The sequence below is a fragment of the Nyctereutes procyonoides genome, unplaced genomic scaffold (genome assembly GCF_905146905.1).
Source record: "Nyctereutes procyonoides isolate TBG_1078 unplaced genomic scaffold, NYPRO_anot_genome, whole genome shotgun sequence".
Taxonomy (NCBI): Eukaryota; Metazoa; Chordata; class Mammalia; order Carnivora; family Canidae; genus Nyctereutes; species Nyctereutes procyonoides.
This window is the reverse complement of record NW_026575120.1, coordinates 14,451,908-14,470,381: the sequence shown is the minus strand read 5'-3', so window position 1 is coordinate 14,470,381 and position 18,474 is coordinate 14,451,908. Positions and strand designations below refer to the sequence as shown.

The 18,474-nt window shown below is 47.0% G+C and overlaps 1 protein-coding gene across 4 annotated transcripts in view; it reads left to right on the top strand.

Annotated features, from left to right (window-relative positions):
- FGFR1 (fibroblast growth factor receptor 1) overlaps nucleotides 1–18,474 on the top strand; it is a 49,597-nt gene that overhangs the window by 5,971 nt on the left and 25,152 nt on the right. For all 4 annotated transcript variants that reach the window (XM_055334643.1, XM_055334642.1, XM_055334641.1 and 1 more), the window contains exon 2: nucleotides 2,250–2,428. In XM_055334643.1, the coding sequence (XP_055190618.1) occupies nucleotides 2,338–2,428 (91 nt within the window). In that variant the 5' untranslated portion in view covers nucleotides 2,250–2,337. The remainder of the gene's footprint in view (nucleotides 1–2,249; nucleotides 2,429–18,474) is intronic.

Genomic DNA, 18,474 nt, shown 5'->3' with positions numbered 1-18,474 from the left:
CTCTGAGGAAGTGGGAAGGTTTTTCGGGGACAGAGTGGCGGAGTGGTGGTGGGAGCTGCCCATCTGCTACATTGAAAGCAAGCTCCTTTGCCTCAGGATGATACCACCTTTCCCAATCTGATACTGAAGATTCATTCATTACCCTGGCGGTTCCTGTGGCACTTGGGTTCTCAGCTGAGTGTACCTTTCTGGGTGACAGGCCTGTATCCTTGGTTTGGTGTATTTTGGGGACATAGTGAGATGTAGGATATGGTTTAAGGATGTCCTCTAGGAAGCATCGCTTCTGTCCCAGGCCTGTGTCCTAAATGGCACATCTGTAATCTGCTTCGAAGAATCTTCTCTCAGCCAGAGGAGTTGAGGTGCTCCTATCTCTAGAGTTACCTTGGATCTTTCCGTGTCTGTGTGGTTTCTTTGTGGCACAGGGACATTCTTTGTAGAAAACGGGCTTGCACCAGATAGAGCCCGATTCGATAACCTCCATTTGCTTTGTTGTCTCCTGTCCTTTAGCATTGAAAAGGGGCGATGAGAGTCCTGGTACTGACCAGCTGCATGTCCTTGAGCAAAGTACTTGACCTCTTGTGGTCTCAGTTTTTCCATTGCTTAAAGAGGAATAATAATTCCTACCCACCCCCGCAAGCTTATATAGCAAGGATGAAATGAAGTTTCATAGGTAGAAATTTTACACTAGAATATGCTTGACACATAGAAGGTATTCAGGAGATGGTCTGTTCTGTCCCTTCAAGTCCCTTCCCTAAGTTTAGAAACTTGAAAGATAAATGTTTATTTCTCCTGTGATTTGAAATCATTAAAAAATATTAGTAAAGCTTTGGGAGGGAGCTAGCGGTAGTACTTGTGTCCACCCGCTGGCAAGCATGTGTGAACGAAGCCAAGAATCTGGGGAGTTTTCTGCCAACCGGGACTGACTCACTTGCGGTGACCACCTCACGAGGGGCCCTGTCTGGCTCCAGGGAGGCAGGGCTGAGGCACCACATTAGGGCATGTTCCGGGGAAGTGGATTTTCTCGAATAACTGGGATGGCTCCCTGGAGCATGTAGGACAGAAGCCTCTTGGTGGATGGAGATGTCACCCCTACCTAGCCCAAACAGGGCCCAGAAAGTCTTATCACTTGGTAAATGTTTAGGAGCAGGAGTCCTGTTCCTTAAGATCCTTGGGGGTTGTTTTCAATTTTTCCACTCCCAATCTGAGAAGGATAAAGGCTGCTGCAGTCTGTGCTTTTTTTAAAAAAAATATATATTTTATTTATTTATTCATGAGAGATACACAGAGAGGCAGAGACCTAGGCAGAGGGAGAAGCAGGCTTCATCGGGGAGCCCGATGCAAGACTCAATCGACTCAATCCCAGGACCCTGGGATCACGACCTGAGCAGAAGGCAGATAGATGCTCAACCACTGAGCTACCCATGTGCCCCAATCTGTGCTTTTGTGAATGGGCCCTGGCAACAACCTCTGATTCCTCAGTATGACCTTTTTGGGCCTACTTTCCGGGTTCGTTGCTGCTGGATGTTAGCTGTCACCTTTCAGCGTGGGGGAAGAATGCTGCATCTGTCTTCTGGCTCTGTGCTCTGAGGTCCTTTATAAGTTGGTAAGAGTTGTGTTCTCTCTATATAGGAAGTTATTAGGACCAGAGTTCCCTATGGTGCATGTAGTTTTAGAGATCAAAAGACAGAACCCAGGTGATCACTTATTTCAGCTTCCTGGCTCTGTAGGTCCAGAGAGGGTCAGCCTGGTCCTTGGCTCCAGTTTCCTAGTCCTTGGTTTGTTCCAGAATTCTTCACCTGGTTTGTCCTAGAGGAAGTGGGGTCTGTACTGAGTCACCAGCACACTCAGGCCTCCTGCAGCTCCAGCCGGCTCTGGAGCCCTTGCCCATGAAGTGGCAGGACTCCTTGGGACTTTCACAAGCCTCTTCCTTTTCCCAGCACAAATGATCTTGGGGCTTATGCCTCTAAGGACTTTGTGACAATTTTCCCAGCAAGGCTTGCACGTAGCCCACACTCAGGAAGTAGTTGTAGAGCTGAACCAAAGTGCTGTTTTGTCTAATTAAGGTCTATAAGCTTGAATTCAGTATTGGGGCAGGACCACAGCTTTCTTCCTGCTTTCAGGAGTAAGTTGTTGCCTCAAGCACCCTTCTGGACAGGGTGACTCTGTGACATGCTTTAACTTCTTTTTCTCCTTGCCTTCCCACCTCCCAGGCAGGCCTTCCTAACTTTCTGGGTTTTTTCTTTCCCTAGAGTCAGCTTGAAGAGGAAGATCAAGCTCAGGACGGAGTCTCCATGGAGGTGTGGAGCCTGGTCACCAACCTCTAACTGCAGAACTGGGATGTGGAGCTGGAAGTGCCTCCTCTTCTGGGCTGTGCTGGTCACAGCCACACTGTGCACTGCCAGGCCGGCCCCAACCTTGCCTGAACAAGGTAAGCCATAGGCTGAGGGGTCAGTCTGGACTCCTGGGCCTCAGAAACATAGCAGACTAGGACACCAGTGATGTGTTGACTGGGAAGGTTCTACCCAGGTGGAGCAAAGGGCTCCTCTTTGTGGCAGAGGCTTCCACAATACCTGGGCTGATTTGGGTCTGGCTCTATATACACCCAGCTTCGGCAGAGATTAGAAGTCACAAAGGCAAAAAAAAAAAAAAAAAAAGAAGTCACAAAGGCTAGTGACATCCATCTGCCAAAGGTGACATGCCTAGGGTGCGTTTGTGCTTTTCTCTTCCTGAAAAAAGAACAACTGATTGGGATCCAGGAGTTGGCTCCCTAAACTAGATGATCTATAAAATGGGGCCCAAGTGACCTATGCGTTCGTTCGTTTGAAACTGGGATCAGGAGATGTTGAAGGATGTGGGAGCTTGATAAAGACCTCTGGCTTCTAGAAAATTATTCCAAAGACCCATCTTCTGTGAGTGCTGGTGTTCATGGCCACATGCCTGCCATTTTACCTTCCTTGACCATGTCAGACAGGCTCTGTTTGGAGGCCTGCTGAGAAGTTTGCTTTGGATATGCACCAGTGGGGGGATTTCAAAGAGAAGGAAAGCCAGGGAGCATTATGGTACCTGGGTGCTGGTGGACATCTGTGGCTTGTTGGAAATTCAGAGATTATGAGTAACGGGAGGGACTTGTTCCATGGGATTTTTACTGGAGTTGTGAAAATACTTCATGGAGATTACAGGTACAACGCACTTAGAAGGATCTGTGAGAATGTACTGCTGCCAAAGGGTAGTATGGCTTGTGACTCAGTGGCTGATCATATAAGTAGAGAGGTTGGTGGGTGGTGGGTGAGAGACTCAGGTACATTTGACATGTGGCTGAGCTTAAGGGGGCACCTGTCTTAGCTGTCAGGACCTGTTTTGAGTGGTAAATCATGAGTTAGCATATTTGTCCCCTCACATGGTGATAGAGAAGGGCACACAAGACTTTCTGGAAGGTGCAGCTGACTGGAGCAGGCCGATTAATGTGGCATTCAGTAACAGAACAGAATGTTAGACTTGAGCTAGAACATGCCAGCAACCCAAAGTTGGAGAGATCATCTCTGCCCATAGAGAATTTATTGTCAGGAAGAGACAAGTAACTAAATACAGGTAGACCATGTTCGGCCTACATGGTAGAGTCATAACAACACAGTGGGAATGCAGAGGAAGAAGAGAGCAGAGAGCATCTGACAGGGGTCTAGAGGTGTGGGTGGGGGTTTGTTTGGAAGAGGAGAATGAAGAGCATTCCAAGCAGAGTAGCAGGAGTAAGGTTACTCAGGCAGCATGTATAAGACATATACAGAACAAATATATGGTCTGGTGAGCAGGTGGTGGTAGGAAGTAACACCTAGAGAAACTGGGTTGAGTTAACATATGGAAGGCCTTAACACCCTGCTAAGGAAACTATACTTAAAGGGGTAGTTAGTGGGAATCTCAAAAAATTCTGAGCAGGTAGTGATGTGATCCAGCTTTCAGAAAATTAACCTGGCAGTTGAATTCGGATGGATGGGAAGAAGACATCTATGTTTGAATCATGCTCAGCCCTTTAATGTCTGCATCACTTGCTTCAGCACATTACTCAGGCACACTAAGCCTTAGTTTGCTCATCTTTAAAATGAGGATGGTAATAAGCATTGAATAAGATAATTCAGATAAAGCACCTACAGTAAAGTTAGGACTGCTGCTACCACAGTTGCCAGATAGACGAATTAGATGTTTGTTTTAAGTGTCTAGCTAGGAGAAGAAAGCAGAATATGAGGCATGAGATTGTAAAGGAAGGAAAAACTAGCAGACACTATAGAAATCGAATCTATGGGTTTCAGTAGGTTGGCTGTCTACTCTGGGTGACTAGAGATAGAGACAAAATGAAATGAGAGCAGAAGGAATTAGGACAGGAGGTTTATGAGGAGTAGAGATCTGGATCAGCCACAGTGTAGATGGCAGCAAGGGAGTCCAAAAAGCCAGGAGGGCTTGGATGAGGTTTGAGAATATGAATTCATCATGGGCGCTAAAGTACCTTTTTGTTGTTGTTGTTGTTGTTGTTTTTACTTTCTCTAACAAGCTCTTTTGTGCCTGAGAAATGGAGGGTGGAGAAAATGAATGGTATGGGTCTCAGGCCTGGGCACTTGTACTCAGGAAGGGGATGTCCAAGGGTACAAGCCTCAGAACTTTAGGGTGGGGTGGGTGAGGTTCACTGAAGCCACTGGCCATGGATCCAAATGAGAAAGGAAGCCCAGGCAGTGATGGAGGGTGGAACAGGGTAGGGCTGGGGGTGGGGGGGGAGGGGGGGGCGATGTCTTGAGGTAGAGGAAGCACAGGCCAGAAGCAGCAGGAGGAAACAGGGGAAGTAGAGGGGGTATGAGGAGGCTCTCTAGTGGTGAGGACTGAAGTTGGACCACCATTTTTAAAAGAATCAACTTAGCTGAGGTATAACTTACATTCTGGAAAATATACCAATTTTTAAGGGTACAGTTCAGTGTGTTTTGCTAAAAGTAACGTCCCATGTAACCACTACCCCAATCAAGAGAGGGAACGTTTTCATCACCTCTAGAACTTCTCTCTTGCCCCTCTGCACTCAGTGCCTGGTTTAGCACTGACCCCAGCAATCACGGATCTAGTTTTGGTTGCCATAGACCAGTTTTGCCTCTTGTAGAATTTCATAAAATGGCATTATGTGGCAAATGTGTAGCCATTCCCCTGTTGATGGCCATTTGGCTTAGCAGTATATTAAGATTTATTTATTTATTTATTTATTTATTTATTTATTTATTTATTTATTTATGAGGGAGCAGAATGAGCAAGCAAAAGAGCATGCACAGGGTGAGGGACAGAGGGAGGAGACTCCCCACTGAGCAGGGAGCCTGACATGGGACTCGATCCCAGGACCCTGAGATCATGACCTGAGCCAAAGGCAGATGCCTAACCTGGGTGGTGCCCAGTTTGGGTTATTATTAATAAAACTCCTGTGAACATCTGTGTATCAGTTCTTCTGTGGGCTTAAGCTTTGCTCAGTTGCCTTGGTTTTGATTTGGGCACCATTTCTTACTTTGACTCTTGGGAAAGTTTCTCTGTGTAGAACTTTTTTTTTTTTTTTTAAGATTTTATTTATTTATTCATGAGAGGCACAGAGAGAGAGAGCGAGAAAAAGGCAGAGACACAGGCAGAGGGAGAAGCAGGCTCCATGCAGGGAGCCCAACGCGGGACTCGATCCCGGGTCTCCAAGGATCACGTCCTGGGCTGAAGGCAGCGCCAAACCACTGAGCCACCCGGGCTGCCCATCTCTGTGTAGAACTTATAAAAAAAATAAATAAATAAAGATAATGAGTATCTGCTCCTGAGGTCCTTGTGTCTGTCAAATAAGAGTGTATGCAAAGCTCTTAGTACAGGGCCTGGCACATGGTCCCTAAACAGTAAATGGCAGTTGTGGGTCCTTTTTCCTGGGACCCCACAGAAGACGCCACATGGTGAGGGGCTTGTTGTTTCCTGGGTGGCATAGAACACCTTGGGACACAGATGTGGAAATCCACTGGACTCAGGACACGCCCCCGTCTTGGTGCAGGGTGGCCCTTTCACAGAGCTTATCCCTCCTAAGTTTGTGATAGCAGAACACATGTCCCACAGTCTTCAGAGAACTGCTGGGAAATTGTAAGGGAAAATCTGTCTCTGTGCTTCGTAAACCATAAGGTACCTCACAAATATAAAGTATCATCGGATAGTCTTGTCCTTGCTGATTATTAAAAAATAATGCTGCAATTGTCCTCAGAAAAGACTATAATCTGTGTATAAAGAGTTTGTCCAAGAGTTTAAACCCAAAACTCTGCTCCCACGGAGAGCTTTTCCCCTTTAGAAAGGCGTTCCTGTAATTGTGTGTGTGTGTGTGTGTGTGTGTGTGTGTGTGTGTGTGTGTTGGGAGCCCTTCCCCCAGTCTGCAAATGCTCCTAAGGGAGTGGGGAGGGCCTAGAGTTTCTGGCTGTCCTTGGAAAGTTGATTTAATAAGGGTTCCAGGAAAACCAACCTCCCTCCGTCCCTCCCTCTCCTTTCCTTTCTCTGGTTTGGGATCTTAAAGAAGCTAAGCTTGTTTCAGATCACATCTTGAAGAAGGAGGCAGTGGTGTGGCTGGACCGAACCTGGGTTGTGGGCAGGCGGCAGAAGGCCCCTTTAGAAAGATAAGCACCAACTTGAAAGACATTTTGAACTTGGGGAGGGTTGTGTCTGTGTATTTTTCTCTCCTTTGGAATAAGACTTGGTGAAGCAAGTGGGTGAATCCAACACGGCTTACGAGGCTGCTGCTTGCAGCTGGAGGTGGGAGTCCTTGAACGTGGGTGAAACACCCCAGACCCCTTGGCCCAGGGGACAGTACGAGGCTTGCAGTCTCCACAAATACTTGTCTACATACCCAGAAACCTGCAACTAATAAGCGATTTAATGGGCCCGGCTTTTACAGCTCCTCCCACCTACCCAGATTTGAAGGAGTCTGGTGGCCCGTTGAAGGGGGAGAGGTTACAGTTAATGGAAAAGCCGCACGTTTCCATTTCTGGCTGTAAGCCCCTTCAATGCTGATGCCTGGAGTCACAAAGCAAGGCTTTGTCTTTGTGTTCCACAGAAACCTGCGCCCATGGGGGAGAAGCTACAAGCAGTGCCAGAAACATTGCCTCAGCTTCAGGTGGTAGGGCCCCCAAGGGGCATGGCCTTAGGGGGAGATGCAAATAGGTAGCAGAGGGTATCCCACCACCAGCCTCAGGTAGGCTGCAGCCTATCGGTGTGGCCAGGGGACCCAGGGGACCCGTGGCTGGTGGCTGCCCTGGGACAGCATCCAGGAGCCTTCCTCTGTCCCATCTGCCCCCAACATAATCTCTTCCTGTGAAAAGAACCTGCTTCCTTTGAATGCACACTGGATGTTCCAGTGGAGTTTCTTCACCCTCTGCCCAGAAGGCAAGTGAATTACATGGAGCAAAAGGAGACATTGGGTGACCCACTTGAGGACAGGAGTGGAGGATTTAGGTGGTAGAAATCTGTAGAGTGCTCACCTACCAGGTTTCCCCAGAGGGTCCGCTTTGTCCCACACCCTCCTCCCCAGAGAGTGGAGGCTGGTGAGCCCTGGGAAGGGTGTGTTTGTGAGCGTTCCCAGAGCTGAGCGGAGCAGGGTGGGGGTAGGGAGGACCCAGTGCCCGCTTGTGAGAGAATGTGAAGGAGGAGCACTCACGTGTCCCGCTTGACCACGCTGGGCAAGTGCAGCAAAGCCACTCCAGGGCTATGTTCTTGGCTCTGGCTTCTGCATTGCTACACTATTAGCTTCACTGATTTTCCACTCTGGCTCTGCCAGCCAGCTCCCCGAAGTTAGGGAGGAGGAATTTCTCAGGGAAGAACAAATGGCTGTCCAGAGCCCTTGCTGCGGGTGGGGGAGGGGAGGGAGCCCAAACAAAGGATCAGTCTGGGATTTTGTCACCTGGTTTCTTCGACTACCTGGAGTCTGGGGTGGGCAGGAACTGCAGAGAGAGTGCCAGGGATTCCTTTGGAGTCTGTGGCCCCAGCATGGAGGTTAGTTAGGTCAGCAGGGCTCAGCCCGGGTGCTTGCTCCTGGTCAGGCAGAAGCAGTGAGTGATGGCTTGTGTCTGGGACCATGATGGATGGCCTTGGAAGAAGTGAGTTCTGGGGAGTCATTATCCAAGAGGGCGAGGTCCAGGGGTCAGAGAGCCTGACCAGCAGCTGCGCCCTGTTTTCACAGTGCCTGTTCCTCTGGGGCCACTGGGGGCTCCGGCTTACCCTGTAGACCCCACCTTTGCCTCTTCCTTCCTTCCCCGAAGCCTGGAAACGAGACAACTGTGTCCCTGCTGACCGGGGAAAGTCCAGCTGCTCTGGTGTTCCGAGTTCAGCAGCCCTGTTCAGGCGTCCCGTTCATTCTGGAAAGATGGCTCTTTTACAACCTACTGCAAACATTCTCTTCTCTACGTCCACCCTGCCGCCACCTCAGGCCCCAAGGGGGTTAGCCAAAAGCTAAGTGCTCTACCTGGGCCCTTGAGGGCCCAAACTGTTTCCTCTCAGGAGAAGCCTTCTGGAGTCTGGGTTTGCTCTGATTTCCAGCTGGCAGCAGCCAAGTAGGAGGAGACAAATTGCCTGAAGCCCCCCATGGTAGACTGTTGGCTTCCAAATGGTAGCTCCTGTCCTCAGAGTTCCCCTTCCTGGTTCTCACTTTGCTTGGACTCTCCCCTTTCCCCTTGCCAATCTAGGCACCCACCGCCTTTATTTAAAGACTGTTCTGTGCACACTGGGCAGGGTAAGGGTAAGGCGTCTGTCCAGCTAGTGCCAAGCCCTGAAGAAGACTGGCTGTGTCAGAGCTTGATACTCAATGCTCCTTCCTCATCCCACATAGTGTTGTGTCCCTGAGCCTCCTGGGATGGGTTGTGTAAAAGAAGGTGAATGTTGGGGCAGCCGGCCCTGCCATTTGGGTGAACGTGGCTGTGTCTCCCTGGCCCTGGATGCGTAGGCCCATGGAGCCTCTAGTGGGTGCCTCAGTGCTTCTGAGCTTAGGCAGGCAGAGAGGTTAAAATCCACCAACAGTGAACTTCCAAATATGAAATCAACAAAGTTGAATTTAGAGCTTAGTCCTTCTGTGTTTCCTCTAGAATTAAAAACTAGTCTCTGGCTAATGGTCCCTTCAAGGTTCATTCACAGACTTCACAGATTTTACACTCTCCCTCTCTCTCTCCCTCCTTTCCTTCCTTTCTGCCTCTTTCTTCCATCCATCCATCCATCCATCCATCCATCCATCCATCCGGCCAAACGAGACTCTTTCTTTTCCTTTGTTTTATATGACATAAACATTTATATATAACTGTTGTTTATCTGGGCCCCTTAGCAGGAAATGTTCGTCCCTATCTTTTTCTCCTCCCTACTCTTAGTTGAGGGTCTAGCTTGTGTTTAGCCTAAGGCCTCGCTTGAAGGCTACCTCTCCCTTGAAGCCTTCCTGCATCTCCAAGTTAATCACTCTTTTTTTCCTCCTTTATGTTGAACTTTCAATCTAGTACTTGGCCTTACATTATATAGAGCTGTTTTGTTTTTTGTTTCTTTTTTAACATGGTTATTTCCTCCTTTAGAGCAAAGTTCTGTACTGTCAGAAAGAATGTTGTCATTGCCCTTTTAAAACATGGATATTCGGGGCTCCTGGGTAGTTCAGTCCGTTAAGCATCTGAGCATCTGCCTTCAGCTCAGGTCATGATCCCCAGGGTTTTGAAATCAAGTCCCATGAGCCCCACAGGTTCCCTGCTCAACGGGAGATCTACTTCTCCTTCTCCTGCTGCCCCTCCCTCCACTTGTGCACTCTTGCACTCTCTCAAATAAATAAAATATTTTTAAAAATGGATATTTGATATGTTGCTGAGGTTTATCATAGGAAGTTTAGAAAATATAGATGTGTGAAAAGAAAAAGAAAAACTTATATTACCAGCATCTAAAAATAATTATTGCTGCGGCATGTGGGTGGCTCTGTCAGGTAAGCGTCTGACTCTTGATTTGGGCTCAGGTCATGATCTCAGGGTCCATAGATCAAGCCCTGCTTGCTCTACACTCAGTAAGCGAGGAATCTGCTTGGGATTCCAACGCCAACCCCACCCCCAACCCCTCATCCCGCCCTTCTCTGCAAGCATGCACCCATGTACTCTTTCTCTTTGTCTCTAAAATAAATAAAGAAATCTATAAATAAATAAAAATAATCACTGTTTACTGTGAATCCATTTCTTTAGACTGTTTTTTTTTGCATTTATACAAACATGACTTTCCAAAAATGGGATTTATATGGTATATACTGGTTTTTAACTTAATCATGTAGTATTTTTTTTTAAAGTAAGCTCTGTGCCCAACATGGGGCTTGATCTCATGACCCTGTGATCAAGAGCCACATGCTCTACTGACTAAGCCAGCTAGGTGCCCCAAGCATGTACTATTTATTGCCATGCAAAGAACATTTTTCATTGTGCTTTATAACTACATAGTATTCCATTGTATGGGTGTGCAAAATTTATATATTTACCCAGTCCTCCACTGTTGGACAATTAGATTATTTTCAATAGTTCGCACTTAAAATGAGCATACTTTCACATCTAAACTTTGTCTATGTAGTCAAGGATATTCACATTCTTTTTTTTTTTTTTTTTAAGATTTTATTTATTTGTAATAGAACACACGCACAGAAGAGAGCCTGAACGCTGGGGCAAAAGGAGGGAAAGGCAGACTTGATCCCAGGATCATGATGAACCAAGGAAGAACATTCAACTGACTATACCACCCAGGGCCCTGGATATTACATTCGAAAAGTTTTGATTGCATACAGCCAATTGCCCCAGAAAAGGTATGCAAGGATAGGTCTTTTAAAAATAATAATTAGTAAATATTTATTTATTACACCTTCACACTCTGTATGCCTTTGCATTTTTTAACGTCTTTACACGACTCATGCCAATGTTTATTCCCATAACAGATAGAAACGGGATCTAAGGAGTTAAGTAACTTGTCTGAGGTCATATTTAGGTGAATGGTACTGGATTCAGACGCAGTCTAGATCTAACATTGTATTTTTTTTCCAGTGGATTACACTGTGTCCCCTATGTCAAATTGGTTCTCCCCCCAAACTTCAGGCGGACCAACATTTGAATTTGTCCACATCAGCTCCTTTTTATCTCACAGGAACAGGTCTCCTTCCTTCCTTCCTTCCTTCCTTCCTTCCTTTCTTCCCTTCCTTTCCTTCCTTCCTTCCGTTCCTTCCTTCTTTGTGATTTTATTTATTTTATTTTTGAGAGAGAGAAAGCCATGAGCTAGGGAGACAAAGAGAGAGGGAGAGCCGATTCCCCACTAAGCAGTAGCCTACAAGGGACTCTATCCCAGACCCCAAGGTCGTTCCACGCCTGAGCTGAAGCAAACACTTATCTGATTGAGCCCCCCAGATGCCCCCTCCACCTCCCTTTCTGGGAGTGTATGAACATATGGGTGATTGAGTAAGGCAGCTGGAGATGCTTGCCTTATGCTGTTTCGTGTGTGAAATTCTGCCGCTCCACTCAAGGTATTGCATGGGTCCATAGGTCTGTGAGCTGCCCTAGGCAGGTTCCCTAGCCTAGAATAATCATAAAACAAAAAACCCCATTGGAGGCCACAGTTTCCACTGAGCTAAGCTCTCCTACTTGGAATAGGTCTAAGGATCAGAGTCCTCCTAGTGTCAGTGACACACTGGAGTTTTCTTTGTAGGTCACATTCATTCCAGAATTTAGTGGTGCGCGCAGACACATAAACCACCTACATTCCTTGCAAATGGTTGTGGACCCAACAATGGTCTGAATGGGTGGAAATAAACAAGTCAGAAGGGTCAGTTTGCAGAAGCATGACATGTTTTGAGGCATACAGTATATAAGTTTTTAAGACCTGAAGAAATACAAAAGAGAGGAGAGACAATCCCGAAAAAGTTTATCTTACGTGTTTTTATTTTCAACACAGTAATGGTTTAATAAAAAATTTATAATGATAGATGAACTATCACAAAATAATTATAGATTTTAAAAATAGGTATTGTAGTATATAGTATGCAGTATCCCCCAGGAATAGGGCCAGATTATTAAAACGCTTTAGTAAATATTTTCTTCAGTCTTTGTTAACTACCCATGTAACATCTTTGGGAAAAAAAGTACCAAAAGTCTTGGAGGTCACTCTTGAATGGTAGCCCAAGAACAATATGCCTTCCCTACCTCCTACCTCAAGGTGGGTAGGCCCAGCCCTGGCTAGTGTTATTCTTGTTTTATTTATTTATTTATTTACTTTTAAGATTTTACTTTTTTATTTGAGAGAGAGCTGGAATGAAGGGGGTATGGGGGGAGGAGGCAGGCTCCCCACTGAGCAAGGACCTGGATGTGGGCCTCAAACCTAGGACCCTGAGATCATGGCCTGAGCCAAAGGCAGCTGCTTAACCAATTGAGCCACCCAGGCGCCCCCTGGCGAGTATTATTCTTAGCAGACATATGCAGACAGTAAATGACTCATTTAAGAAATGTCATCAAGACTGCATCAAGTAAGGACATAAAACCCAGCTCATGAGGACATTTGAAACCATAGGACAGGAGCCCTTCCCTAAAGCACAGAGACAGATTCACCATCCATCATTTGTGGGCTGTGACGTGTGTGTGTGTGTGTGTGTGTGTGTGTGTGTGTGTACATACATCATGAAGGCAAAGATTTTGTTTTGTGTTTTGTTCACTTCAGTACTTTCGAACATCAAATTACATATTAGGTGCTCAGTACTTTCTGAACAAATAAATATATCCATGAACAGGTGAGGAACAATCCATTTTCTTTTTTTAAAAAAAAGATACCTAAAATTTGTAGTTTTTTTTTTTTAAGAAAATGAGAAAATAAATATTTTTTTTTATTCTTGAGAGACACAGAGGCAGAGGGAGAAGCAGGCTCCCTGCGGGCCACCCAGGTGGCCACATTTGTAGTTTTATTTATTTATTTATTTATTTTTAAAGATTTTATTTATTTATTCATAGAGACAAAGAGAGAGAGAGAGAGAGGCAGAGGCACAGGCAGAGGGAGAAGCAGGCTCCATGCAGAGAGCCTGATGTGGGACTCGATCCAGGGTCCCCAGGATCAAACCCCAGGCTGCAGGCGGCGCTAAACCGCTGCGCCACTGGGGCTGCCCACACATTTGTAGTTTTAAAAAAGGGACAGCAGGAATAAAATCCTTTCAACAGAAAGATAAGGAAAGTAATTGAGGGTTACTACTACCACATTTGGAGCACTTTATTTCAGATAATGTAGTGATTCTTGGGTGTTTGAGGCACAGCACACCTGGCTGGCTTGTTTAAACCCATTGCCTCACCATGCTTCCTTCCCAGAGCTCCCGATTCTGAAGCAGGGCCCGAATTTGGAGCTGGGTAGTTCTAACAGGTTCCCTGCAAGTTCGAGAACCACACTTTGAGCACATCTGATGTCAGTTAATTTTTCAAAAAAAGTCTATAAAGTAGATGTTTCCATGTCACAGTTTAGGCAACTGACTCAGATGTCAAACAAAATCTTGCAGAAATTCAGCAGCCAGTAGGGGGGCGCCTGGATGGCTCATGCAGTTGTCATGCAAGTGTCTGCCCTTGGCTCCGGTCATGGTCATGATCCTGGGTCCTGGGATTGAGCCCCACATCGGGCTCCCTGCTCGATGGGAAAACTGCTCTGTCTTCACTGTTGAGCGCTCTCATGCTTTCTCATGCTCTCTCTCTCAAATAAATAAATAAAATCTTAAGAAAAAAAATAAACAGCCAGTAAGTGGCAGGCTTGAGACTTGAGTCAGGCTGGTATCAATGCCTACAGCCCTAATGCCTGTACTAGAAGGTGGAGTATCAGGGAGGCTGGAAAGACCAAGATTGGTAGGCAGACGGATGGAAGAGGTAGAAGCTGGCTGAGTCAGTTTGCCTGGGGGTGTTGGGGAGAGAGAAGTGGGGTGGGGGGGTGGGGGGGAGGGGGTGGGGGGGTGGTAGATAGGTTGGTTTGAAAGCTCTCCTCGGAAGGAAGGAGACTCTCTTCTCTGTTTCCCTGATGCAGGGGGCTTTAAGTCAATTATCACCGCCTCTGGAATGCTGATCTGCTCTCCAGCCCTAGAAGAGTTCTTTTGCATTCAGCAATCTCTGCTCCTTTATTGTCAAACTTTAGCATTTACTTTGGGAATTAAGGTTTATTTTCCTTAGGTTTTAGGAATTAGCTCTTGAACTTTAGAAGAGTCGGATTCCTTAACTAACTCCTGAATGAAGTTCTTCCTGTGGCATTCAAAACTTTTATCGATGCTATTTGAGCAATCAGGGCTATAAAAATGCCTGAAGGATGCATTTGGCCGTAGCATTTATTTTATAATGTTATCTCTTCTCTACTACCCTCTGGCTCCCACTCCGTTTTTTAAAATTGATTTGCCCAGCTAGTTCTTATGGGATAATATGTCATAAATCAAAAAGGACAGTGAAATAAATCCTTCTAAAATACCTGGGCTTCCAGTTTTCTGCCAGTCACGACCTCTTGCCTTTTCTGCATCCTCTATTCTAAGGCTTCTCCTGATGAGAATGTGGGTCAGAGAGAAGGCATGAAGAGAAGCATTTATAGAAGGTGCTGGTGGCTGGAGCTCCAGGACCAAACCAGAATCCCCCTCTTCTTAAGGCAAATTAATTTTAGATCTCTTGCCTTCCCTCACACCAGAGGGAGCTCTGTGCTGGCAGAGGCATGAGAAGGTGGTGGTGAGTGACGCTCACCTAAGTCCCAGTTGAAAAATCAGAATGTTGGGAAGAGCCAGAGGGTCCCCAGAGCTCTTCAGGTCAGTCAGTTTTCCCATGTCACAGGTGAGGAAACTGAGTGCCTGGGGGGTGGGGTGGGGAAGGGAGATGACTTGTGTTAGTGATAGGGAGGGCCAGTCCTCTAAGAGGTTTTTACTTAGATGTCCTTTCCACTGGACACAGCCAGTTGACGCCCATGGTTCACATAGAGTTTGGGACTGAGTGGTTCTTATAAGAATTTCAGACTAGGGTCTCATCCTTAGGACATCAGGAACGTTGGCATTGCCCCAGAATAGTTTCCTCTCCCCCAGGGTTCTCATTGTTCGAGATCCCCCAGATTGCCTGAGCAAAGGATTTTTCGGTGTAGACATGGCTCTTACATGCCCAAGCCACTGGTCTGTTTCTTCCATCTCCTCTCTACCTGACAGCCATACCATCTCAGGCAGAAGAATCCCTGAACCACATTCTTTTAATTTTTTAAAACAAAGAGCACTAAATGCTCAACTTTCATGGTGTGTGTGAAGAAGAGAGAAGAAAGTGAATCCATAGTACGTCCATGGGTCCTCACTGTCCTGCAAATCTGGAACAGACCAGTGGTCCCCCAGTTTTAGATTTCATGGACGAGTACAATTTCCCCCCAGTGTTGGGGAACCTGCATAGGATTAACAACTTGTTTTACCACGTAAGACCATTTTAAAAAACTAATACTGTTTACTACCATTACCGTTTTTAAAAATATGCATAACATAAAATTGACCGTTTTCATGTTTTGAGCAGTCCTGCGGCATTAAGTACATTCACATTGCTGTGCCACCATCACCACTGTATGTCTCTAGAACTTTTGCACCTTCTCCAATTGAAACTGTTCCCATTATTTTATTATTATTATTTTTAATAATTTATTTTTTATTGGTGTTCAAATTGTCAACATATTACAGAGTAACACCCAGTGCTCATCCCGTCAAGTGCCCACCTCAGTGCCCACCACCCAGTCACCCCCACCCCCCGCCCACCTCCCCTTCCATCACTCCTAGTTTGTTTCCCAGAGTTAGGAGTCTTTCATGTTCTCTGTTCCCATTAGACATGAAATCCCCATTCCCTCCTCCCCCAGCCCTGGCAACCACCTTTCTACACCATTTCATTTAATTTTATTTTTATTTTTTTAAAGCTTATTCATTTATTCATGAGAGACACAGAGAGAGAGAGAGAGAGAGAGAGGCAGAGACACAGGCAGAGGGAGAAGCAGGCTGCATGCAGGGAGCCCGACGTGGGACTTGATCCTGGGACTCCAGGATCACAACCTGGGCTGAAGGCAGAGGCTCAACCGCTGAGCCATCCAGGCATCCCTGGAAATGCCAAAGAGGCATTTCTTTCTTTAACATTGAAGAGGTTACTAATATCTCCGAAATGATCCATTTTCCTCTATGATTCTGTCAAAATGCAAGTGTTCTTTAACATTGAAGTTCTTTAACATATGAAGAGCCCATCCTTTGCCCACTGCAGCAGGTGGTGACCCCTGTACACTGTGCAACCTGGACCACGATGCCATGATCTGGTCAGACAGGGAGGGAAGATGGCAGATACTCTGGGGTGCTTAAGAGCTTTGGTGAAGCATGCTCTCAAGCATCCACTGAGGTTTTAGGGGGTGAAAAAGGCAGATTCTGGAACAGCTGAGTCCTCCACCAATTCCTCAGCAAGTTTAGGAAGCTGCAACTTTTTCCTGCCCAGCTGCTGGTGCTTCCTTCCCCAAACAAGCTGTGCTGAGCGTGGGGGAGGGGAAGCCCTCTGAGGGGGCCTAGTAGGGGGTGGGTTGGGGGGGAGGGCAGTACATTCTTTTCTTTAAGGAACCTGACCTGACTTTAAGGTCGGAGCCTAGTAGAGTGGGAGCTGCAGGGTTACCTCTTCCCCGTTGATTCATCCCATTCGCCTCCTCCCCCACCCTTAATGATCTTTCCATTACAGAGCCCAGACCAGGAAGTGCATGACAGGTCGCAGCTGCAGACACATGGCTGGGAGGCCTGGGCTCCGGGCCAGTGGTGGGAGGGTCTGAGCTCCCCTTCCAGCAGCGGGACTCTGTGCTTGTGCGTGCGCGCGCGCGCACACACCCACACCCACAAACACACACCAGCAAGTTCAGTGGAAGGTGTTCTGTGTTGTAACAGTTGGTGGCCGGTTGTACCTTTGCTTTGAATTCAGAATGTGATTTTTAATAAAGGCAGGAGAAGACTTCTGCCTGAGTGTCCAGATCCCCTGAGCTTACAGGCCACACGAGTAGCCCTTACTGGATTTGGGGTTCTTTGGAGGGGGTGTTCCATCATTGAGCAGAGTCTCTTTAGCTCCTTTTCCTGAAATAGGACCCATCTAACATGGCTTTAGAAGCTTCCCAGGTGTCCAGGGGACTTACTGGGTATAGTACTAATACCTCCGAAATGATCCATTTTCCTCTATGATTCTGTCAAAATGCAAGGTTCAGAATCTCTTTTGGGAGGTCAGGTTGCAAGAGCTTGAGCTTTTGCAAACACATGGATCGGGGTTCGAATCTGTTTAACGAATAAACAGAGCCTCTGTCATCTGACCATCTTCATGGGGGATGGCTCCTTCCACATACAAGTTTGCTCAGGAAATGTTAATTTACCCTAAACTGTGTCCTAGGGGGGCAGTTGTCATACAGAAGTTTCTGTCTCCACCGCCAGCTGTGTTGTTGGCTTTCTTCCCTGAATCTGCCAAGGCTGGATTCCTCTGGTGCCAAATGTGAAACGGTGACACAAACTTCTAGGAACTGCAAGCTTAGGCCGTCTTTCCCCATGGATGCAGGGCATCTCCCTTTGCTCTTGGGTGAGTGGGCTCTCTGCTTCCTGCGTGACTTAAGTGAATTTTCCTCTTCCCAGAGCAGCTTGCTCTTCCTGGTGAGGTAGGCGGGGGAGAAGCAGAGCGTACTGAGAATCGCTTGGGGAAATGGGTCTAGGAAGAGATTTCTCCTCGGCTCCATCCGTAGAGTGTCAGTAAACACTTGGCCTGAAAGCTTTAGCTGGGAGAGAGGAAGAAGGGAAATTTCTTTTAAAACAACTCTTGGGCTCATTCCTTTGTTAATCACTTAATTACAGTCCTTTTCCTCAACAGTGAAGCACTCGAGGTAGGAGGGATGAGGGGGGAGGCTGGTGCTTGCGGGGGGCACCTTCCCCAGGAGGGAAAAAAACGCAGGTACAAGGAGGCATCAGATAGAACCCTGCACACGAGCTCCAACCCTGGACTCCTTCGTGACACTGTTAGCCTCGCAACATCTATTTGACAGTTTTCATTGGGAGGCCTGGCTGGCTCAGTGGTTGAGTGTCTGCCTTCAGCTCAGGTCGTGATCCTGGGGCCTGGGCTCCAGTCTCACCTTGGGCTCCCTCCAGGGAGCCTGCTTCTCCCTCTGCCTGTGTCTCTGTCTTTCTCTGTGTCTCATGAATGAATACATAAAATCTTTAAAAAAAGAAAAAAGAAAGTTTGCATAGACCTCACTGGGCCCAGAGTACTTTTAACTTGGGTCTCCTGAGTGGGGCTCTGTGTGCCTGGGCCTCCCCCAGCCCAGCTACTGGGGAGCTGGGTTTTGGGGGGGGTGGTCTCGGGGCAGGCGCAGGTTCCTGGCCGAGGCTTTAGCCGGTGCAGGCGGCTCAACACTAAATTACAGTGACGAGGTAAGACACACAAAAGCCTGAAATCTTTTTTT